At 35.3% G+C, this 25367-nt stretch overlaps 1 protein-coding gene across 4 annotated transcripts in view; it reads left to right on the top strand.

Moving 5' to 3' along the window:
* The window catches only part of PCSK6 (proprotein convertase subtilisin/kexin type 6), a 280328-nt gene that overhangs the window by 215998 nt on the left and 38963 nt on the right, over window positions 1–25367 (top strand). For 2 of the 4 annotated variants that reach the window (XM_074234240.1, XM_074234238.1), the window contains 3 exons: window positions 17394–17573; window positions 17712–17750; window positions 25235–25337. In XM_074234240.1, coding sequence (XP_074090341.1) covers window positions 17394–17573; window positions 17712–17750; window positions 25235–25337 — 322 coding nt within the window. The remainder of the gene's footprint in view (window positions 1–17393; window positions 17574–17711; window positions 17751–25234; window positions 25338–25367) is intronic. The other 2 variants (XM_074234241.1, XM_074234239.1) reach the window with 1 other exon arrangement.

The following is a 25367-nucleotide window of genomic DNA, read 5'->3' as shown; positions in this document are numbered from 1 at the left end:
AACCCTGATTAAAGCTACTATGTGTCTACCACAGCTACTTAGCACAGTAAGCACCTCAAATAAATACTTGTTGACATCAAAATGTTTCTTACGTGCTCTGTCCCCATCATAATTTTTTTCCTCTGCATTGTGATTCTATGTAGAAGATACCTGGTTTCTGGAGGTAGCATAATAAAGCTAGTATAAAACAAAGAGTTCTTAACCTGGGCTTTGCGAATTTGTTTTGTATATAGATTAGATAGATAGATAGATAGATAGATAGATAGATAGATAGATAGATAGATATAGATAGAATTTTTCAATATAATTGGTTTCCTTTGTACCCCTATGCATTTTATATGCTTAAAATTATATGATTCTAAGAAGGGATCCATTGATTTCATAGATTGCTAAAGGGGTCTAGGATTTTTACCCTGATAGATGGCATTTCAATATTTTCAACAGTTAAACATTTCAAAATAAAGTTTTATTGGATTTAGAAATGTAAAAACTATTCATTCATAGGTTGCTGAAGGCAGACCAGGTTTGGTACTGAAGACTGTAGTTTACCCATCCCCTAGACTTAGAGACTTATAGATCATCTAGTCCAACTGCCTCATTTTACAAATGAAAAAAATCAAGCCCAGGGAAAGTGAAGAATTTGGTCAAAGTCACCTGGGTAGTAAAGGCCAGAATCAGGATTGTTCTTTTTCCTTCACTGTTTTTGTCTTGACACATATTAAATAATTAAAAATGCCTCTTGATTTATGGACTTGCAAAACCCTGTCTTTCTTCCATTCTCTTTGTTAGGTCCACTTTAATCTGATCCCTGACTTAACCTTCCTTTTAGGGAAAATGCCTGGCACCTCCTGTTCACCAAGCAGTAAATTGCTGCCTACTCTATATTGAACCCAGGGCTCTTTTGTCAGAGTGCTAATAATGGTGTGGCAGTGGATTTCCTCCCTGTAGTGACTTTCAAGCCTGAGATATCCCTGTTTTGAATGCTCAGTGATACCCACTCACCTTCCTGACCCAAGTCACCACACCCAGACACTCCTCAAGACCTCCTTCTCCCCATTGCCATGCCACTTCACCTATTGTTTTTTCCCTGTCCTAGTTACCCTTGGCATTTGAGAGTTCAGGAAGTCATGTTGCAAGGGTACAGGCTGAATTCTCTAAGGGTCAGGCCACATTCTCTCTATTGTGACTAATCCCAGGGCAGAGTGCCCTATGCTCTGCTTCTTGAATTTTCCATGGACACAAAAATTCTTAGTTTTAACTCTGCTGACTTGGTATCAGAAACATCTGCCTTCCAAACTCACCTCATGTACTTGCTAACTAGGTAACTATAGGCATGTCATTTGAGCTCACTTTTCTCCTTGAGCCTCACTTTTTATGGAATAATATGGAATAATACTTGTACCTAACTCACAGGGTGTTTGTAAGGTTCAAATGCACTAATGTATGGAAAGCACTTTGAAAATTGTAAAATTCTATATAAATGTCAGCTGCTGCTATCACCATCACCATCAGACTTTTTCTTCTCCTTAAGGAACAAGCTTCTCTCTCTTAACTATATGAATATTGATTCCTCCCTGGCTCTTTTGACCCATGGCTCTATGCCTTGACACAGGTCCATGTTCTGCCTCTAGTTCTTTTGACCAACTCTTGTCATCTCCTACATGTACTGGGAGGACAGGTTTCCTTTGGGGGCCTTAGTCCCAACCCTAGACAGGGTCAGTGGGATAGAACCATAACTTCCAACAAAGTATCAAGGCCTTGTGATGATAAGCTACCAGTCAAAAGCAAAAGGTAGGGAAGCAGCACCACTCCTTCCTTCTTCCTGCTCTAAAAAAACAGATTGTTCTACAACCACCTAGGAAGTGCTCTACTGTCTTTTGGGAAAATTCAAACCTGCATATTTCAGGATAGAGACTTGCTCCAGTTTCATTGCCTTAACTCTACCTGACCCCTTAGAAAATTCAAGAACTTAAAAATGAAATTCCAGGTGGTAGCAGAAAAGGCAAACCTGAACTTTGTTTCAACTAAAAAAAAATGAGTCTGAGAACCAGGTACTTAACATGACCAATAAATTTTTCTTCTCCTCATTTTTTCTCTTTGTATACACCTTTTCCCCACAAGTAAAATAAACAAATAAATCAACTAATAACCACCTGGTTTCAAAACTGTTTGTCTAGATGATAGATGGCAGATTGGATTAACTTTTCTATTTCTTTTGTGTGTCTGCTTATCTGTTTTTCTAGTAACAGAGCCAAGTAAACCACTTTAAGAAGTTCCCACAAATCTTGTTTTTCTTAGGAACTTAGCACAGTAAACTTGACACCACCAGCTGGCTCTATTTGACTTCCATCTTCAGTTTTCTCCTCCATACAAACCTGAGAGCGGAAGTTGGGGATTGAAGTGGGCAAACTCAGGTCAGAACTTCATTATTTTTAGCCAAGATCTTATAAGACTTAGGAAGCAAGAATGAATACGATGTGATAAATTCTCCTTTTTTAAGGTTTTTATAGAAGGGATTTTATATTTCCATCTAGGGTGGGATTTAAATGACTTCAGAAATCTTTTCCAACTCTGGAGTTCAGTGATCTTTAGAATAAGTTACAAAGATTAAAACAGAATGAAGTTTTGAGTGAAAGAAAATAGAGACTTGGGTAAGATTTTGGACGAAAACTAACAGGATGATAAATATGTTGGATCCTGTTTAAAGCACTATCCTCATGATCCCTCTTATAGATCTGTGTTTTATTAGAAGAGAACACTTCTTATATAATTTTTTGGCTCTTTCAAGAATTCAGTTTTCATGCCTATTCACAAACTATCCCCACACTCATGCCTGTAATAAATTCACTTCTATTCACCTATTGAAGTCCTCTTCTTCCCTCAAGGTGCAGTTCAGATGCCACCTCCTATAGAAAGTTTTTTATTGAACCCCCCCAACAGGAAATAATCTCTTTCTCCTCAGATTTTCCTAAACATTTTGATTCTCTTTTGTGCCCATTATTCTTATTTTGGTACATGCCATATCCCCATAAATTAGATTTTAAGCTCCTTGAGGGCAGGAATAGTGTCATTTTTTTTTATCTTTGTATCATCAATACTAAGTCCAGTGTTTTATACATAGTAGGTATTTAATAAATGATTGTTGTTTATTGAAATAGAATAAAAATTAGAGATTGCCTATCTACCACACCATTTTATTTCCTTCTGTCCTTTTTCTGATTGACAAGCATTTATTTTTTCCTCCTACTACTTCTTCCTTCCCTCTACTGAACAACTGAGAAAAATGTCTAAAACATGTATTTCATTCTGTATTTCAAGTTAATCACCTCTTTGGTGGGAAATAGATAGTAAGATTCATCTTTGACCCTCTGGAATAGTGATTGTCAGTTGCCTCAATCAGAATTCTAAAGTTTTTCGAAGTTTTTTTCTCCTTAGAATGTTGTAGTTATTGTATAAATTATTCTCCTAGGTCTTCACTCTGCAAACTTTTGTAGAGGTCTTCTCAGTTTCTAAAACTGTCCACTTTGCCACTTCATTTAACAAGTGTCTAAGGCTGGATTCTAACTCCTATCTTCCTGTCTCCAAGCCTAGTACACTGTGCCACCTGGCTGTGTGATGGTGGACAAATCATTTATCTCCAACTGGGGGCAATTAAGTGGCACATTGGATGGAGCACCAACCCTGGAGTCAGGAAGACCTGGCCTCAGACACTTAATACTTACTTAACTGCATGAACCTGGGCAAGTCACTTAAACCCATTGCCTTGCAAAATCCAACTTGATTACAAACTCCTTGAAAGCAGAGACTGTCTTTTGTCCCTTTTGTAACTCAATGTTTAACACATGCTTGACACATAGTAGGTACTTAATAAATGTTTACTGATTGATTTTACTTGAGGGCAAATATGTATAGTAAGTTCAAACCTAGACTCAGACCTTAGTTTCTTGGCTCTAAAACTAATCTTTCCTTTTAACACCTATTTTGTATCATACTTATTTGTTTCTGTCTCCATTATTAAATTCATTTTTAAACTTTGATTTCCTTTAGTATAGGTACTGGGCCTATTTGTCATTTTTGTATCCCCTCTTCTCAGCAGGGTGCTTTGTATATGGCAAATTCTTAAGAAACATTTGTAGATTAAATTAATTGGAGACTAAAATAGAGTCCAAGACATAACTTGATTTGATCAAATTCCACTAGATTACATTGTATTATGCTAAGGTTCCCATGTCCCTTCTCTTCAAAGGTAAAGAATCAAAAGCCATGAAGAAAGAGGAAGAGAAAATAATCCTTTTAAATGTTCTTGAGCACCATTTGTACTTTTTTTCCATTCTACCTGTGATTGAGCAAAAACTACAAAATCACCACCTACATTTTAATTTACCTTATTTTGGAACCAGGGTTGACAAGGTAGCTGTTTTGGTCTTGACCAAATTGCTTGCCAATTTAAAAAGTGTTCACATCATCTTAATCTATACCTCATAGCTGAAGTATGCTGAACTATACGTGTGTGTGTTGTGTGTGTGTGTGTGTGTGTGTGTGTGTGTGTTTCTCTTTCCTCTCAAATTTTGTGCTCTTATAACTGATTTTTTTCTTTTTTTCCTCCATGACAAAATTTGCTTCATCATTTTCTGATTTCATTTATTTCATTGACTCTTGTGCCTTTTCTCCCCATTTTACTATTAGTTTTTCAGACTACTATTTTGATCTCTATTTTTGATCTCTACTTCCTCAGATCAGTGTTAAGTTTTATGATCTGTATTCAGTGACAGTCTTTTCTGTTAGATTCACTGCTGGTAAGAAAGTTACATTTAGTGCACTTGTCTTCTCTATAGGTTTTAATATTGGCCACTAAACTTTCATCTCTTAAAGAGGTTATTATAGTGTGTAAGACCCTACTGTTGTAAAAATGCTAAGGTTACAAAATTTAATAGAAAGGTTTGTTTTTAAGTATTCAGATAACTCTTTTAGCAATAGCTGACATTTATTTGATGCTTTAATGTTTGTATATTGTTTTTACTAAGCACTCATTCTCTTATCTGAGTCTTTCAACAGACTTAGGTATTATAAGTATTACTATTGCTGTTTTATAGACCAGGAACCAGAAGCTCAGAGCGAGAGAGAGATTCATTTCTTCTTGACTTTATACTTCAAACCTTGTTACTTCTAAATGAACACAGTGATGTAAAAGAAATTTTTTTTGTTCAAATCATATTTTCAATTAGTATTACCCCTCTCTTTCCCAAGAAGGTTATGTTTCAAAAATAAATTTGCCAATTTATTTTGGAAGAGGATATAATGCTTCTGTATGTATTTATGATTAGCCTGAAATTCTGCTCTATTAAGGCAATCAACAAGCAAGTATTAAATACTTACTATGTAACAACCATGGTGCCAGGCCCAGTATAAATAAAAAGATGAAGTAGTCACTGACCTTAAATGTATACAAAAGACATATCTATATATGTACAAATTAATTTTTTGTGGTCACCTCCAAAAAGACAGAATGGTATTATAGAGAACTAATATCAAACTTATGAAGACCAAGATTCAAGTTTTTACCTCTGACATACTGGCTATATGACCAAATGCAATTTTCAGTGTTCCAGGCAATTTCATAAAACTCTAAGTTTCAAAGCAGCTGCCCTTTTATATTGGTTAAGGAAGTTTCTTCCACTGGAAGTTCCTTGAATCAATGAAATTACAAGACCAGTACAAAAAAAGAATACAACTACTTATCCAAAGGACTAAGCAGTTTTGTAGTATGGATTACTGGAAGAAGAGCATATTTAAGTTGAATTCTAGGATAGAACTTGAATTTTTAAAAGGTTTTCATTGTCTCCAGCTTCCAAATTAAGAGATATAGTTTTAGTTAGAGTGAAATTCAGTGTATAGGAAGAAATGTGACTTTATTCACAGTTTTTCTCTAGTCTTCCCTTTTCCATAAATAGTTGTTGAATAGAATTTTCACCCAAATAAAAATAGATCATGGAACTCTTAAATTATGTTTTTGACATTTTTCATGATATCTTTATATATGACCAAAGGGATTATAATCCAGAAGCTGATTATCTATTGGGCATATACACCAGACTTTTGCTTTTACTTCTATAAATTGCCTATTTTTAGACCTTTCTTTTATGTTTGTTTTCCACCCTCAAAGTGGGAAATGAAGAAAAGAATTTCTAGTTGTGTGATTTTGTTCAAATTCAAGAAACAGGTATTCAAAGCATTCTTTATGCATTATAGTTCTCTAAATCCTAAGGGACAAAGATAAATAAGAAACTTCCCTGACCTCAAGACTATTTTAGTCTAGTGAGGGAGAAGAGGGAAGGGAAAATAGCTATGATATAAAGTAGAATAAAATACATACATTGAAAGTGCTGTGAGAATTGACAGAAAAGGAGGAAATTATTTCTGACTTGGGGGAATAAGGGAAGGCTTCATAGAGTTGATTTTTAACCTGGACCTTGAAAAATATATAAGATTTCTGTAGGAAAAGATGAAGAACATGGCCATTCTAGGCAGAGGGAGTACTGTAAACAAAGCCATGAAACAATAAAGTTTTGGGGAAGAGTTAGTTGAATACCACGATTGTACTAAATGATAGGATTTAGAGCTAGAAAGAGCCTTAGAGACCAAAGAGTTCATCTCTTTCATGAAGAATGTTAGGCCCAGAATGGTGATGCAGACTGAATAAAACATAAAGTGGAAGAAAAAGAGTGGGATGAACTGTCTGTTATTTTCTGACTTAGAAATTGTGAAACTTAGAAATAGATAATCTTAGGGTATTTACTAATCCAACACTATTAGAATCTATAAAAAATTCATTTTGCTGAAAGTTGTCAAAGTGAGATTTTAGATATCAGTACCTTTTGTATATCAAGGTTCTTTTTTGTCCTGTAACTGTAAAATTGGGGGGGGGGGAGTTAAGTCATTGTATTAGAGAAGCATAAAGCATACTAGCTTAGAATGCCTTATATGTAGCAACCATATATCCTGGATAGTCCAGCCTCATCCCAATCTTGAGGAGAAAAAAATGGGTTTTTTTTAAATAAAATTTTGCAAATTGAATTTGATTTTTTTTTTAGATTTTTTCAAGGCAATGGGGTTAAGTGGCTTGCCCAAGGCCACATGGCTAGGTAATTATTAAGTGTTTGAGGTCGGATTTGAACCCAGGTACTCCTTACTCCAAGGCCAGTGCGCTATTCACTGTGCCACCTAGCTGCCCAGTTTTCTTTTTTTTATATGACCATAGATAGCTTTATTTTCTTCATCTGAAACCAACATATTCATTTCCTTTGACCATTTATTAATTCTCCCACAAACTCTTTTTTAATTTTTTTGTTTTTCTTTATTTATTCTTATTTTTGTTTTTTATTTACATTTTTATTTACACATTATGAAAATAGTCTTGTAAGAGTAAACATAATCCCCCTCCCCCCCAAAAAATAAAAAATCTCATGAGAAATAAAGTGAAAGAGAAAAAAAATGTGCTTTAGTCTCAGCTCTGTCTCTGAGGTGGATCACATTCTTTATCATAAGTCCATCAGAAAAGTTACTTCCATATTTTTCCATTGTGGCTATTGCTGATTGTGATTCCCTCCATCCATTCCTCCTCACTACCATTTATTATATTTTCTCTCTCTTTTCACTTTGTCCCTTTTCAAAAGTGAGCTGTGGGGCAGCCCAGTGGCACAGTGGACAGAGCATCCTGAGGTCAGGAGGCCCCAATCCTAGATCTACCCCAGAGATCCAGCAATCACCCAGCCCCTTGGGCCCAGACATGCCACTCAATCCCACCACCTTGCAAAAGCTAAAAAAAAAGTGTGTTATATCTGATTATCCTTTCCCATGATCTACCCTCTCCTCTATCACCTACATCCCCGCCCTCCTCTCCCCCTGTCCCCTTTCTCCAATCCCCTTTCTCTCCTTTTCCTTCTAGATTTCTATGCCCTAGTAAGTATGTATGTTGTTTCCTTTCTGAGCCATTTCTGATGAGAATGAAGGCTTCCTCATTCCCCTTCTCCCCATCCCCCATAACATTGCAAAAACTATTTCATGATTCTTTTACATGAAAGATCTTGTTCTATTCTACCTCTCCTTTCTCTTTCTCCCAGTACATTTCCTTTTCACCCATTAACTCCATTTTTACAATATATTATATCTTCAAATTCAGCTTCCTCCTGCGCCTTGTCTATATGTGCTCCTTCTAACTTCTCTTATAATGAGAAGGTTCATATGAGTATTATCAGTATCATCTTCCCATGCAGGAATACACGCAATTGATCATCATTAAATCCCTCATAATTTACCCTTCTTGTCCACTCTTTCTATACTTCATCTGAGTCCTGTACTTGAAGATCAAACCTTCTGTTCAGCTCTGGTTGTTTCAACAGGAACATTTGAAATTCCCCTATTTCATTGAATGTCCATCTTTTTCCACCTGGAAGAGGATGTTCAATTTTACTGAATAGGATTCTTGGCTTCATTCCAAGCTCTTTTGCCTTCCAGAATATTATCTTTCAAGCCCTATGAGTCATTACTGTGGTTGCTGCTAAGTCCTGTGTAAACCTGACTATAGCTTCAAGATATTTGAATTGTTTCATTCTGGCTGCTTGTAATATTTTCTCTTTGACTTGAGAGTTCTGGAATTCAGCTATAATATTCCTGGGGGTTATTTTTCTTGGATCCCTTTCATGAGGAGATCAGTGGATTCTGCCCTCTGCTTCTAGGACATCAGGGCAGTTTTCCTGTAGAAATTCTTTTTAAAATGAGGTCAAGGCTCTTTTCCTGATCATGACTTTCAAGTAGCCCGATAATTTTTAAATCGTCTCTTCTGGATCTGTTCTCCAGGTCATTTTTTTTTCAAAGAGATATTTCATGTTTTCTTCCAGTTTTTCATTCTTTGGGTCTTGTTTTATTGTCTCTTGATTTCTCACAAAGTCATTAAGTTCCTTTAAGCTCCAACCTACATTTGAAGGAGTTGTTTTCTTCAGAGAACTTTCTTATCTCCTTTTCCATCTGGCCACTTCTGCTTTTTTAAGGTATTCTTCTTCTCATTAACTTTTTGGACTGCTTTTTCCATTTGACCTAAACTGGTTTTTAACATGTTGTTTTCTTCACCATTTTTTTTGTATCTCCTTGACTAACTACTAACTTGGTTTTCATGTTTTTCCTGCATCTCTCTCATTTTTCTTCCCAATTTTTCCTCTACCTCACTTACTTGATTTTCACAATCTTTTTTGAGCTCTGTCATAGCCTGAGCCCAATTTCTATATTTCTTGGAGACTTTGGATATAGAAGCATGGACTTTGTCATCTTCTGAATATGTGTTTTGATCCTCCAAGGGACCAAAGTAATTGTCTATGGTCAAGTCCTTTTTTTCTATTTACTCATTTCCCCAGCCTGTGCCTGGTTTGGGGTGCTTCCTGAGCTTTTTGAGTATTATTGGGATACTCCCTCAAGGACTTCAGTTCCTTCAAAGTCTTATGAGAGGCTCTGACTGCTCTCCTGGCCTGTAAATGACCACAAGCTCACCCCTCTGCCCTGAAGCTGTGAGGAAGGTCCCTGCTCAGCTATGGTAGTATGGGGCCCAGATTGTGACCAGGGTCTGAATATAAACAAAGCCCTAAAGTCCTGTTCCAGAGATAGAGAAGAGACCTTGACAATCTTCCCCCACTCCCTTATATTCTGTGGGCCGGGTATTCTGGAAGCAGCTGCTGGGCTGCTCTGCAGGCCTGCTTTTGTTTCCTGGGATCTGAGCTATGCTGATGGCTGCAGCTGCACTGAGGACCCCACTGGCTCCTACTCACTCTGGCAGAGGGTCCCCAAGTTGTGCTTGGTGTTCCCTGGGTTGGCAGGTCAGGAAACTGCTTCTCCTACCAGGAACCAGCACTCCCAGGGACCTAGGCACCTCGTGGACTGTGAAAACTGGAACTCCTTCACTCTGCAATGATTCTGGCTGCACTGCTGCCCCTCCAACCCTGTGGAACAGAACCTTTCCATGATCTTCCAGGTTACCTTGCTCTGGAGAATTGCTTCACTATATCTTTCTGTGGGTTCTGTCTCTCAAAAGTTTAGAGTCATAATTTTAAGGTTTTTGGATTATTTTGGAGAGAGCTCTTGGAAAAGACTGTTCTCCTGCCGTCATCTTGGCTCCACCCCTGAATTTTATTTTATTAGACCATATTCTCTGACTTGTTTTTAACTTAACCAAAAAATGATTACTGTGCTTTTATACACACACGGAACAATTTGGAAGAAGCAGTAACAAAATATTTTGGAGTAGAGTGGATTTGACATTAGGAAAATTGAATTCAAATTCTACTAATTACTACCTTACTACCTGTGTGACTTTAAACAAGTCACTTGTCCTCTTTGGGTGTCAGCTTCTTCATTTGTTAAAAAAAAAAGATTAGATTAGAAATCACTGAGGACCCTTTCATTTTATATCCTATGCAACCGTTTATTTTGAGTAGTTAGAAAATTAGGGGTAAGGGGAGTCAACATGTAAAAAATAATGCTTTAGGCTCAATGAAGAGACAATATGGTATAATGAATAGGGTGTTGAAATATAAAGCAAAAAAACCTAGCCAAAAAAGTCTATTCACATCCCATCTCTGATACTAGTTGTATGACCATGGATAAGGTATTGCTTGTTCCCATCTAATTAAGTAGGCAATCTCATATGAACATTTCTGAAGTAGGTGTGAAATAAATTCTGCTTGATATCAATTTAGGAGGAAAGAAAGAAGTTGTCTAAGGTAGACATTCAGCCTAAACTTTTCTATTTTTTTTTGTTTTTGCAAGTGGGGCTAGGTGACTTACCCAAGGTCACACAGATAGATAATGATTAAGTGTCTAAGGTCACATTTGAACTCAGGTCCACCTGACTCCAGGGCCCGTGCTCTGTCCATGCCACCTAGTTGCTCCCCTCCTATTTTCTTAATAATGGCTATTGGTAAAACCCAACTAAAGGTAAATGTCATTTTTCACTTAATAGTTATCTAGCTGTGTGACCTTGGGCAAACCACTTAACCCCATTGCCTTGCAAAAAACCTAAAAAAAAAGAAAAGAAAAGAAAAGTCAATGTCATTTTTGAGGAAGCTTATAAAAATAGACAATTATTTCAGTGAATCTCAAAGCAAGTATTTAGTTTGTTATTTCTCATTTTAGATTGTAATCTTGAAGGCAGGGACTATCTTTTGTATCCCCACCACTTAGCATGGTGGAGATATGACACATAATAAGCACTTAATAAATATTTATTGATTGACTAATGGAAGGGACTTCAAAATCCAACTAGTGCACACCTAAATAAGAATCCTAATCTACCACATACCTGACAAATAGTAATTCAGTCTTTGAAAGTTTTCAGAGAGAGAGAACCCACTACTTCCTTAGGTAATTCATTTCACTTTTGAGTAGCTCTAATATTAAATAGTTAATCTTTACCTCAAGTCTAAATCTGCCTATGGGTAATATCCATTCCAAACTTCTAGTTCTGTCTTTTAAGTCTAAGAAGAATTAACCTAATCTGTCTTCCATACATACCAGTCTGTCAAAAGACTTGAAGACAAACTATTAACCATATCATATCTTCCTTTAAGTCTTCTTTCAGCTAAATGAATCCTCCTGAAACATGATCTCACTGTCCTTTATTATTCTTTTTGTTGTCATTTGTATGCCCTTAAACTTATCAGTGTACTTCTTAAAATAAGGTGCCTAAGCTGGACTCATTCCTTTATATGTGGCCCCCTCCAGGCCAGAGAAGAGTGGTACAATTAATTCCATTGTCCTAGAGATGATGACCCTCTTAATACAGGCTAAGATTGAATTAGATTTTTTGACTGTCATATTATTGACTCACATTGCATTTTCTGTCTCTAAAATCTTATTAGATGAACTATCTAGCAATGTATTTGCAATATAGATTTTTTTAAAAAAAACTATAAAAACATCTTACTTTCCCTATTAAACTTCATTGTATTTGAATCAGCCCAATGTTCTAAGTTATCAAAATGTTTTTGGAACTTGATTCTGTTCACTATTCCTTCCAGCTTTGTGCTTTCTACAAATTTGATAAAGATGTAGACAATGCCTTTATCCAAGTCAACAATAAACATGTTAAATACCATAGAACTAGCATAGATCCCTGGAGACATGATTCCATGGTGTCACTGAACCATTAATGATTTGCATCAGACCATTCTACTAATTCTGAACCCACCTGTAATCTGACCTAAATATTGCCAATCTTTTGCACATGAGCAATTTTGTCAAATGCTTATCTAAAAATCTAGATCTACCAGTTTAAGAATGCTGGCAGAAAATGGAATGGGGTTGTCTGGCATAACCTATTCTTAGTAAGGCCATGCTGCTTCATTCTCATTTCCACTAGCTTTTCATTACCCATTTTGCTAGAAATTGAAGTCAAGCTCACTAGACTATGGTTCACATACTGTACATTCCCCTTGGTGGTTCAGTGACCTTTTGAAGGATTAAATTATAAATAAGGCAATCTGAGAAATTATTAACTGTTATGATTTTGTCATATCAAAAGATCCAATATATATCAAGATAATTGGAACCTTCCCTATTTCTATTTCATACCATGTTTGTGATCTTTTTCATGAATTTCTCCTCTATTTCTTTTTTCTGTCCAGGGATCTGTCAAATATTTCAGTAATAATGTCTCTTCTGCCCCTACTGAAATTTATCCATATTTCTACTAAGCTTCTCCACCTTTATTTCTTTTTACATTACATTTCATATTACATTAGTATATTTTCTTAAAATATAGGTATCCCTTTCACATCACAACTTTCCCCATTGTGGTTTCAATATATTATGGGCAGCACAAGAAATTAAATGGGAATTGTTACAGACAACCACATGAAGACTAGCAGATGACTTAGGAAAAAATTTAGAAACTTAGAAATGTATTAAATATATGTATAGTATTGTATAATATTAACATATTTTATCTTTTAATATCATAATTCAGACTCCTGCTATATAGAAGATCAAAAATTTTATGCAGATTTTCCAGCTCATGGGGGCTCTGCACCTCTAATCCTCACAATGTGGAAGATATAACTCTATATTGCTATTCCACTTCCCCTTTTACCTTTTATATGTCCTTTTAATATTGCTTAACTCTCCAGAATCCTATTTCAGCCACAGACCTATTAATTACATCATGACTTTCAGACATATGAAGTCAAATTTACCTCTTTAATTTGTTTCTCTAGTTCATCTTATTTGATATCTACTTTGCACATTTGTGCATAAGCATCTTATCTCATAGTTTTACTTAACGTCCCCCATGAATTTTTCTCTCCTATAAATTTTTAAATGTCTCTACTGTTCTTCTTCCATTACAGTTATTAAAAAAAAAAACAACCTAGGTGGAATAACACCATATTATGTGCTAGTTAGGAAGACCTGAATTTAATTCAGCCTCAGACTCTTATTAGTGAGACTCTCTGGACAACTCACTCAATATATCACTTAATATCCTCTTTTGTAATTAAAGATAATACTAGAATCTACTTCATGTATATTGTGAGCATTGAATCACTGATTATTACATAAATATATTAATTAGGATATTAAATATTAATACTGATAATTATCATATTAAAATATTATATGAATGTTAGCTATGATAATCATTCTGTTTTTGACATTTGTTTTATGTATAAAGGAAGGAAATGATATCCCTCTCCTTTCTTTTACATTTTAAAGTCTCTTTCCTAGACTCTGAGAAAGTACATTATCAGCTCTCATTAAGGATAATGTAATTTCTAAAATGTTTTAAAAACAGAAATAGTATTGAAATCTAAATCCCAGTCTCAGGTACTATTTTCTTAACCAATGGGTCATTTCTCAAACTGTCTTTCTCTTCTGCCTACTTTGTTTCAATAGGCTATAGTGATGAAAATATGCCACCTGATTCCCTTCTAGCTTTAGTTTCTTTACCAAGACATTATAATCTATGACAATGCTTTCTCAATTCCTTCTTAGTTTCTAGATTACGTGTGTGTGTGCGTATATATAAATATATATATATATATATGAGTGTGTGTTATATATATATATATGAGTGTGTTATATATATATACATATTAATCACAATAAATCAATAGTAGTTCATTGATTTTGACAATACTTGGGAAGTTATCTGTCATGTCTTGAATACATGCCCCAAGAAGACAACAGATCTCTCTGTATTGTTGTAAAGTCAACAAATAGCTTCCTCAATACCCCTTTGCAAGGAATCAACAGCCACTATTTTTCTCTTATTTCCCAACTTTTATTGAATGATTTCTCACTTGATAGCACTTTGGAGCTACATTATTTTTCAATGGAAGGTAACTGCTTTTTTCCCTAAGAAGGTGTAGCTCCCTGCACTTCAAGAAGTCCCTCTGTTCTTTTACTCCAGTCATTCACTGATCCCTTTCTCCTTTGTCTTTTTTTAAATACCTCAGCTTCCTCACACAGTTTTTCCTCTCAGTTTTTCAATTTTTCTTTGTTTAATCATTACCTTTACTCCACTTAAAGTAATCCAGAAAATGTTACACCCTGATATCTTTATCAGATAAGAACACCTCTGCTGAATCTGTCAATAAAATACATTCAATTGAAAGCATGAAGCTAATTAATCAATTTAGAAGGAGGGAAATCCACTTGCTGAAATGAAATGAAACACAGAAAGTTTATTGGAATTTGTTAGAGATTCAGTCATGCCCTAATGGTTTCAGATAAAAAAAGCAAGCAAGTTTGGAGCCCAGGATGCAATACCTGGACAGCTCAGAAGTGAAAATTCTTCTAGTCATGAACCTGAGGAATCAGTTTGGGAAGAAGAATCTTTATCTTCTCCAACCTCTCCCCCAAACCAGAGGAATTTGTAGGCCTATATGACAACTTTGAAAAATTCAGGAGACTTGAACTTCCTATGGATATCCTATCAGTGTTGCTGAAAATAGCTGGTGACTGTGTTTGTATCAAGATTTAAGATAAACTAAGACACATGGAGAAAAGGCTCCAAGCTAGCTTCAAGGCTCTACAAGGAATCAAGCAGAAAGATGCACCATAGCTAAGGAACCTTGTGGGGACTCCATGAAAAAGAAAACTACTTTCAACAGAAGGATTTTTTGGGGTTATGAGTTACCATCTTTGTCTAAGTTTGAGCTCAATTCCTCCTAGAGTCTGTTTGTTCTTGTGGGAGACCATATCCTTGGTTTGAAGGGAAGGAATTATATACATTTTCTTAAATACAAACAGTAAATATTCTTTTCAAAAGGCTAATTGTCTGACTAATATCAATGAACAGCCATTTGGGGGGACACAGTTGTGAAAACTTCTATGCTATTATACTAGAGCATTATCCCTAATCTTTCAGTGTGAGGTTCCCCTCGAACCCTGAGAGGGGTTAGTAACCTTGCTCTAAGGACCCAATATGTCCATTCAAATGGGATGTATGATTGTAGTCCCAAACTTGTGCTACATTGGCTTTCACTTAAAGCTGTTTTTTTTTAAAGAATCATTTCCTTCTTCCTGATAACTTAAGAAAGTAGAAAGCTATTTTTCAAGTCTCCTTTACTATTTCTTTCAGGAGAAAGATACATACGTGCTTTTAGCATGGATAGTCATAGTCATGACAGAAATATAAAAATCACATATTTAATGCAAATTTTTAACCTCCATTACTGCTTAAATGAGATCTTCAGTCCTTTATCATCCTTCCTGGGGATCCTTCCTAGCTCCCCAGGGGAAAACTACTTTGTATAAAGTAATTGTGAGATGTTCATTTCTGGACTTTTCAAAGTTTTGTCTCATTAGCTTCTCATGTCGTTTGTTCCTTCATATTTTTACCCTACTCACATTCCATTGTTTTACTTGAATTGTTTTTCGTTTCAAAAGCATAATGCTCTCTCATATTTAGTTCTTCCAAATTTTTCCCACTCAATTTCAATCTCTGACCTTCCTCACAATTAAAAAAAAATAACTTCCAACTCTACCCCAGAATTTTTTCTCCTGCTTTTCTTCCATACAATCTTCTCTCACCATAGCTCAAATAGAATGTAAATATCCTTTCTCCTAGTGATTGCTGTGATTCAATTATGCTTAACCCCCTCTGAATTAGTCAATTTTTTTAGGTTTGGTTTTTTTGTTTTTTGCAAGTCAGTGGGGTTAAGTGGCATGCCCCACACAGCTAGGTAATTATTAAGTGTCTCAGTTGGGATTTGAACTCAGGTACTCCCGACTTCCAGGGCTGGTGCTCTATCCACTGCGCCACCTAGCCACCCCTGTATTAGTCATTTCTAACACTAAATTTTGCTTTTGTGATAGCTATTTCTTATCTTGAACAGATTTCTTTTACCTATTTAACAGAACAAAATTTGTTTTTAACCTACTATCTTCTCCCACCAACAATCTTCCATAAAGTTTACAGGGTTTGCTTTTTTTTTTTTTCAAATTGAATCAAATCAGAAAACTTCCTGGGGCTGATGCTTTTTAATGTCTTGTTTATTTTGTGGCAATGGTACTACTTTGGGTAATAGTCTTGGGAAAAAAAAATGTATACCCAAATCACAGAGCTAAATCCTGAACCCTGGGGAGGTTTCCTTTGTTTGTCACACTGAAACCATAGCTGAAAATAAGAATCTAATTTTAGGGATATCTTAGGACCAACTTATTTCACTCAAGTGTTTTGGGAGACATTTCTAAAGTATAGAAATGCATATGTCTGAAATTATAGTTTATAAAACCCCATGGTTCTCTTTGCATAGTTATTATACTAACTTAATCACAGTTTATCACTTAAAAGTTGAAACACTGAGATTTTTCCTTAGCTATTTTGAAATGTATCTTTAATTTGATCCTAAGGAATAGAAAGTAAATGAAGATTCATGACAAATGAATAAAAATTAATTCTGCTGAGAGCTTTTGTGTTCAATGTTTCTCCCATTAACATGGTTCTATTTCAAACTTATATTTCTTGGAAATGACTAAATAGTCAATGGTGAGCCACATAAAAAGGCATTCAGAAAATCACATACTTTTAAATTATTTTTCTCACATATATTTTTATAACCATTGCTATCTGTTGAGAAGTTCAATGTCAGACCTTTATAGCAGCTTCAATGCAGTAAGTTCAGATTTGAGGGGCCATTATTTATATTGGCTGTTCTGGGAGAAAGTGGTGATAGAGAATAATTTACATCATCCTTTATTGTTATTATTATTAATGCTTTAAGATTCATGAAGGACTTGCACGACCAGCTAGAAAGCAAGTTGCAATTTAAAGAAAATGAACAATGTTGAAGCCAGAAGTTGTGCTTCCTGAGTATATGGACAATGATTTTTTTTTTTCTGTTTTTCAGGGAAGTTGAAAGAATGGAGTCTTGTTTTATATGGGACAGCTGAGCACCCTTACAATACATTTAGCTCCCATCAGTCTCGGTCAAGGATGCTGGAAATTTCAACACCAGAACTTGAACCATCCAAAGCTGCATTGTTTCATAAACAAGTAGAGGCCACAGAAGATGAGGAAGATTATACAGGTAAAGGCTTAAAGAGGAAAGTGATTTTAAGTGATTGTAGTTTAAAATATGGGAGCTATTCCTGTTAAGGGGTAGGGGGTATAATTTTACCTTCTTTTTTCTTGGAAATAATAATAATGACAATTTGCACTTACACAGCTCCTTCCATCCAAGGCTCTCCTAATATTTTACAGACAAGTAAGTATTCTACAAACAAGTAAGTACTTTCCAGCCTTTTCCAGATGGGGAACCTGAGATACAATAGCCTTATAGGGTATTCATTGTTGTCCTCTTTCCTTCCAAGGGTCCTATTTTTATTTTTAAGTTGACATTCCTTTCCCATATGTGTCCTTTAATGCCCTTTAGTGGCTTTCCTTCAAGGTAACCATGAACTGTCAAAGTATCTTGTATATACTTAGTAGTTTACATATCTCCCCAATTAGAATGAGAGTTCCCTGTAGGTAGGAACTGTGTTGTTTTTAGGATCTTATACCCAGCTTTTAGTATTGTGCTTAGCACATAGAAAGCATATAATAAATGCTTATTGACTGTCTTTCACTTTCTAAATGAATCAACCCTTAAAACCTCAGTGAAGACATATACATATTCCCATAAGAAAGTTTTTGTTAAGACAGAAGAATAATGAAAGAAGCAAGATGATATTGGATTCAGCCATAGCCTTATATAAGGGCAAGTAAAAGATTGCTTGTGAGCCCTGGAAGGATCAAGTTGACAGATATTGATGCCGTTCAAGGAAAGACTTATAAACATTTTACAGAATGTTATAGAAAATGCTTTCTTGTTCTGCAGTCACAATAGTAAAAATATTTTTAGCACTGTTTAGATTTGTTTGCATCCCTGATTTAAACTGCCATATTGATGCCAGAACTAATCAGTTTGGAAGTCAGCTGTATGACTAGTTTATGAGGGGGAGAGGGAATTCACACTTTGATGAGAAGATTTCAGTTTCTAACATTTAATCACAGTCTTAAATCTAGTGATAGTAGATAGGTAATGGATACAATTGTTGTTTTGTCCTTTGTTCTTGAAGATTATGACAACAGATAAGTGATGTCAAGACACGCAAGTGAGTTGAATTTAAGTTAGGGGATGCTGTGCAAAGTCACCAGCATCATTTTCTCCTCCAGCATCATCTGGGTCCAGTGGCCAGATACAGATCAGCAGCACATAAACTAAAACTTGAATAATACAAATAAAAATATCATGATGTATTAAAATCTTGAGCAACACATTTTCATTTAATGGAATTAATTATATATGCCCTCTGCCTTTGAGACTTCACCAAAATAAAAAAATGGGGTTGTCCTGATTTTGCAGATTTTTCCTTATATAAATATTATGACTCGATAAATTATGGAAGATATTTAGGCATGTTGATATTTAAATTATGTAATATATTTCCGAAAAATAACAAAGTGGATAATTCAAAATTCTGTGAATGATTCACTTAATGTGTTCTGATTTCAACTGATACCCATCAATCATAAATTACTGTTCATTCAATTTTAAAGTTTCACCTACTGTTCCTTTAAAACAGCATTACATTATGTATGTCCTGGTCGACTGTAGGTTCTTTCTCTGTGGTTTATAAGATATGGCAAGAATAAATAATTACTAATGAATGTTTTTTTTCCCAAAAAAAAATTTACTTCTGACTTCAAATTTACATACGCTATCTTATCTGCATTATAATACCTTCCTTGAGAATTCCTATCTTGGACTGACATTTAGTGAAGTACTTCTAGTTCTTCAGCAGCTAAACTTCTTTGAATGGGGACCAGTTTTCATGGAAAATATTTTATTGTTATGTGAAGGTTGAGAGGCATCATTATAATTATCTCAAACCTCTAATTAGGCAGCTAACTTTGATAAAGGATAAAAGCAAAATCTATTTACAGAATGATGAGGAACTACCAAGATGCTTTTTGATATCAACTGCCTCCACATAGCCCAGAAGGAAAAAAAAGATCAGTTAACCAGTCAGCAACATTATTAAGATGCCATAGTATAGAAAGCATTATAAATAAGTTTTGGGGGAAGGTACAAAAGAAGGTGGATTTTTGAGGAACTTTCAAACTAATGAAGGAAAAAAAAAGATAAGCATAAGTGAATACAAACTAGAACACAAATGACAAATGTCCTTACACACTCAACCAATTACAGAAACTCAACAAAGAAAGATAAACAAATGTTTAAGGACTTGATGATCTATGGGGGTAACCAGAGCCAGGTGCTTTTTATCTTGGGAGAGTTTGTGAAGGAGGTGAATTGTTTTCATTCAGTGAATAGAGCCTTACTCTAATTTAGTTAACAAGCATTTTTCAAATATCCTCAGGCTTCAGAGCAAATTTTGTTTTTTAACCTGAGCTATCCAGTTTAGTTATGTATGCTGACAAAATTACCGTAACTCCTCTCTTTCTCCTTGAGTGTAAACCCAAACCTTAAGCAGAATTTTTAAGACTTTTCTCTGTGATGTTCTCTCTTATACCCTAAAATTTGTTCTTTGACCCCCATGTAATAGACATTTCATTTGTGGGTATTAGAGAATTTGTGTCTAGCTCCCTCCCTTCTTCATTTCCTCCCAACTCTCTGTCCCAGTTAAAATTTAGGAAAGAGTTCATTTTTATCAGACACAGTCATTCCCTTAGCACTGTAAGTGAAGGTTTTCATGGAGAAGCAGACCCAGAATATGGCTGTTTCTCATCCCTGTCAATATTGTTGCAGCAATGATGGTCTATGATGCTGAAAAATGCAGACAAATGGCCAAAGAATGCATAGAATGAGCTCAGTAATCTAAGCAAATGTGTTTTCCAATCCACCCACAAATTGGGAACAATTGCACAATGAAACAGAGATTTGAATTAAAGGCATTTTCAAATGATAACAGCACAAATTGGCTCAAAGTGATATTGAACAAGTAAAGAATAAAATCTTTTATAGTGGGCGAAATTAGAATCAGTCCCAAGACAATCTGAAACTGCATAAAAGTTAAGGAGGGGGAAGTCAAATAAATGATCAGCATTGGAAATTTCAGGAAGAATTAAAGATAATATAAAATGTCTACCTATCTCAACTGAAAACCTTGATTGTAAAGGCTGGGGGGAGGGAATATGAGCAGAGGATGGGAAGAATAACAACATATAGAGATTTCTCCAGGGACAAAAATGTTATAAAGAGAAAAAAGGTTTAGGGAATTTAGGAAGGAAAGGACTCATGATGAAAAATGTGGAAAATCAACAATGTTAAATCTTAAGGGAAAGTGAGAAAATATACATGTGTAGTACATCAAGATCTGGAAACTTTTTAAAGATGATGTAAAAAATAAGGACTTTGTTTTCCAAGGAAAAACAGTTCATTATTGGCTGGATAAAACGGGGACATTTTTCTTTTCTCACGTTCCCCTGGGAAATTTCTGCCTCCTTTCTGTGTCTGTACTAACTTCTCCCCTAACAGCTAAAAATAATAGTTTGCATTTATAGAGTATTTTCCCTCCTAAAAGCTCAAAGACCTTAATAATGTACTATTTAGTTTCTCTTCATACCCCCTAGGAATCTTATGAGTCCGATATGTATGTGTGTGTGTGTGTGTGTGTGTGTGTGTGTATATATATATATATACACACGCTTCGAATAAGATATGAGGGTAGGAAAAAAATCCTATCAGAACTGACTGAAGGACTATAACTGGTAAGCTAACAGCCTACAGCTTTGTCAAATCATAAAGAGAAGAGAATTTTATGTCATCTATGGAAAGTGATATAGTCTAAGTGTTTCTATAAGTTTAAAACTGATTATAATCTCTGCTCCACTCATGGAGTGGAAGATGAAACAGTTGTTAGAATTTTTCAGAGGATAATTGATCTCTTCTCTCTGGTTGCTCATAATTCCAATAATATAAAATTTTGAGACAATGTCCAGGGTGCCAACGGTAATAAGAACAGCAGTATTTATTAAGCACCTACTACATGCAGAGCCTTGTGCTAAGTCCTAGGAAAATAAAAGATAAGCTCAAGGACTATTAGGGGAATAAGACTCTACCTGAGCTAGCTATATTCAAATACAAATACAAAATAGTACTGTGTAGGGATTGAGGGGGAAAATGTCTATTAATGGAAGGGATCAAGGAAAGCTCATGGAGGAGGTGACTTTAAAGGCTGGGTAACACTCTATCATTGCCAAGAAAACCCCAAATGGGGTCTCAAAAAGTTGGATATGGCTGAAACAACTCTCAAAGGATAATTTTTGAATGGAAGTCTGAATTATTCTTTCCAAATGACTGACTCTTGGAACTAATTAGGAAAAATTCAGTGCTATAGCATTCTACATGGCTTTGTTGCCTGTGGAAAATTAATCAATATTGTGACAATGAACAGAATCTGAAAGTATAAAAGGACCCAACCCATACCTGAACAGTTTATCCCCATTACATACTCTCTAAGAAGTTGCCATCCAATTACCTCTTTTAATTAGCTCATTCTGTTTTTTGATAGATGTTGTTGTTAAGAAGATTTTCCTTATATCATGCCAAATTTTGTCTCATAGCAAACCACTAACTATTCCTTCTGATTTAGCCTCAAGAGTCTAAGATAACAAGACTAGCTTTTATTATGCTGCCCCTTCAGATACCAGAAGATAGCTTATTGTCCAAATTACCTAAGGTCCAGTAAAATGAGTACCAAATGGAAAGAGACATTTTTTTGGTGCACCAAGGAAAACTGCTCCCCAAAAGGCAGCTTTAGTTTTTGAGGTTGCAGATCAGATTTTTATAATGTTTTGGTCTTTCTTGGAGTATTTAGCCATTCAGCAACATTCTGCCCCAGAAAAAAATTGAGGGATGTGTGCAAGCTTAGGGGACACAGTAGTTGCTAAAGGTCAGGTTTATTCTGTGGCAAAATGCCTTTCTCTGTGGTTAGTGTTATCAGAATTCCCCACTTTGGCAGGAAATCTCTAAGACAGAAGAGACATCCTTTTAAAATAGCATCTTCCTGTTGTTTCCAATAAGGAGAGAAATAAAGTATAAATCCAATAGTTCTATTTCCTTGACCTCAAAGGTGACTTTAGCTGGAGAGAAAATGTTTCCCCCAAATTCACTGTGCTCATATTGATCCTCGTCAACACTAACATGTCACTACTAAGTTTCTTCATCTCCAGGATAAAGATCACTAACTTACTTTGGCTAATTTTCATTTTCATCATTTCCAGTCCCCTTACTATCCTGGTCTCCTTAATGCCACAGTTTGTTAATATCCTTTCTGAAAATGCTCATAATACCATCAATCTGATCTGACCCCTGACCACTACTATTGACTTCTTCATACAAGACACTAAGCCTTTTTAGTGTAACCCAATATCAACTTAGCTTTCTTGGTCACCATGTCCAGTGTTCCCTCATTTAGAACTTGTAGTCCACTAAAACCCCCAGATATTTCATAAAATCACAAGGTTCAAAGGAAATGAGAAGCCAGCACACCTATCTCCTTCCTCTGTGCAAGACCATACCCAAACTGTCCCAAACAAATGAAACCCCATCTTATTTTTATAAGGTAATTTCATAACCTCCTTTGTTAAATCATTCCAGTGATTAACAACCTTCTCTGTCAGTAAAGCTTTTTTTTTTCATTCCATGGACACTCCTGCCTCTGCACGCCTTCACCCATGTCATTCTCTCATTCTTCCATGCTTCTCTGAATCTGCCCCTCCATCCTTCAAAACTCAGCTCAAGTCTCACTTTTTCCAGGAAAACTTTGCAGATTGTCTAAGCCCACCATGTTCTCTCCTTCTGAATTCCTATAGCTCTATTATCTTTCCTTACTACGTGACCCTTTTCTTATATGTATGTATGTATGTGTGTATAGACAGATACCTAGATAGAGAGATAGCTGCTAGGTGGCATAGTGTATAAAGCAATGGACTTAGAATCAGAAAGACTCATTTGAGTTCAAATCCAGCCTTAGACTCTTACTAGCTGTGTGATCCTGCCTCAGTTCCTCATTGTAAAATGAACTGGAGAAGAAAATGGCAAACCACTCCAGTATATTTGTCATGAAAACCCCAATTGGGATCATAAAAAAGTTGAACATCACTGAAAAACAGCTCAATTACAAAATAGACACACACACACACACACACACAGTGTGTGTATTGTTTCTATGCATATATATATATATACATACATATATGCAGTGTATACACTTATATCCACACATCACACATACACATTCTGTCCAGACTTGTGTTGTCTTTCGGAGCTCCAGATGAGAAAAATATTCTTCAACTTAAAATCTTAGAGAGTTTCCCAGGCCACTGAGACATTATATAACTTGCTCAGGCTCATACAGATATTATGTACTGGGAGCAAAACTTGACCACAGGTCTTTTATGATTCCCAGACCAGTACTATATCCACCATACCATATGTTTTCTTTAATACTGCTATTTTAATTGTTAGTGTTAGTCTATTAGGTCATTGAGGGAACAGTACAAATACTTACTTTATATTCCTTGAAATCTTTTGTGCCTTAGACAAAGTAGGTGATTGGTAAATGATGGTCATGGACTCAACTAGATAATGCTTTAAGCTTTTACACTAAGCTTATTCTTAGCTATAAAATGGGGTTAATAATAGCTCCTTCTCAGGGATTTTGTGAGAATCAAATGGTTAATCTGTGTAAAGCATTTTGCAAACCTTAAACATCTTCTATAAATGCTATTATCATCATCATCAATCATGCTTTTAAGATTTTTTACTTTTTTCTGATATTAATAGTGACAAAAGCAATTATTTACCCTGAACTAAGACACTTTTTACACAATTTAATAATGTTATTAAGTCAACCTCTCCATTCCCCCACCCACTCAACTTTCTATTTTACAGATTAAATAATTCTTGATCCTTAATTGTTCTTCATAGCTTTTAAATTCCATAATTATTTTGATTATATTCCCATAATCCCTCTTCAGGGCATCTGATCCCTCTTAAACTGAGTCTCAAAATAAAACAAAGGACTCTGAGGTCCAACTAAAGACAACAAGAGAGACCTCCTATTTTAAAAGGATAAAATTTAGAACCAGAGGCACCTTCAAGATTGTCTAATTCAAAATCTCTTGTTTTTTTGAAACTAAAGTATGATCCTCAGTTCACAGATTCAGAGCTAGAAAGGGCCTTAGAAGCTATCCAGGTAACTGATTTTATGGATAATAAAACTCAGGCCTAGAGAGGTTAAGTCATTTGACGAAGTAGTAATTACTTAGGTAGTAATTACCAGAACTTGGTTCTCTGATTCCAAATGCAGCCCACTTTATTCTGAATTACGTTGCTTTCCTGTACTTTTTGCTTTTTAATATTGAAGTAATTTATTTAAAATCTCATGGACAGTAGGTAGTACAGACAAAAATTGACCCCCCAAATTTGGCCTTCAAGCTCCAAATCTGAGGCTTATTTTTAATAATATCTTTGTAAAAGTTTCTATACTTAATAATGTTGCCTTTTAATGTAAACATTAAGAGTCACAATGTGCAATAGTTTCTGTGTATTTAAAAAGGGTCCAAATTAGTTTTTTAATCATCATGAACCTTTGATGTCAGGGTCATATATTCTTTATGAAGTTGTTTCATTGAAAAAAATCATCTCTATGAATGAATGAAAACATTTATTTCTTTAAGGTATGTGTCATCCAGAATGTGGAGACAAAGGGTGTGATGGACCAAAAGCAGACCAGTGCTTGAATTGTATCCATTATAGTCTCGGAAGTATCAAAACTGGCAGGTAATGAATGAGAAATGTCTTCTTTATTCT

This window comes from Macrotis lagotis, chromosome 4, assembly GCF_037893015.1.
Source record: "Macrotis lagotis isolate mMagLag1 chromosome 4, bilby.v1.9.chrom.fasta, whole genome shotgun sequence".
NCBI classification, from domain to species: domain Eukaryota; kingdom Metazoa; phylum Chordata; class Mammalia; order Peramelemorphia; family Peramelidae; genus Macrotis; species Macrotis lagotis.
Note: the sequence above shows the minus strand (reverse complement) of the source record. Positions and strands in the feature narration are given on the sequence as shown.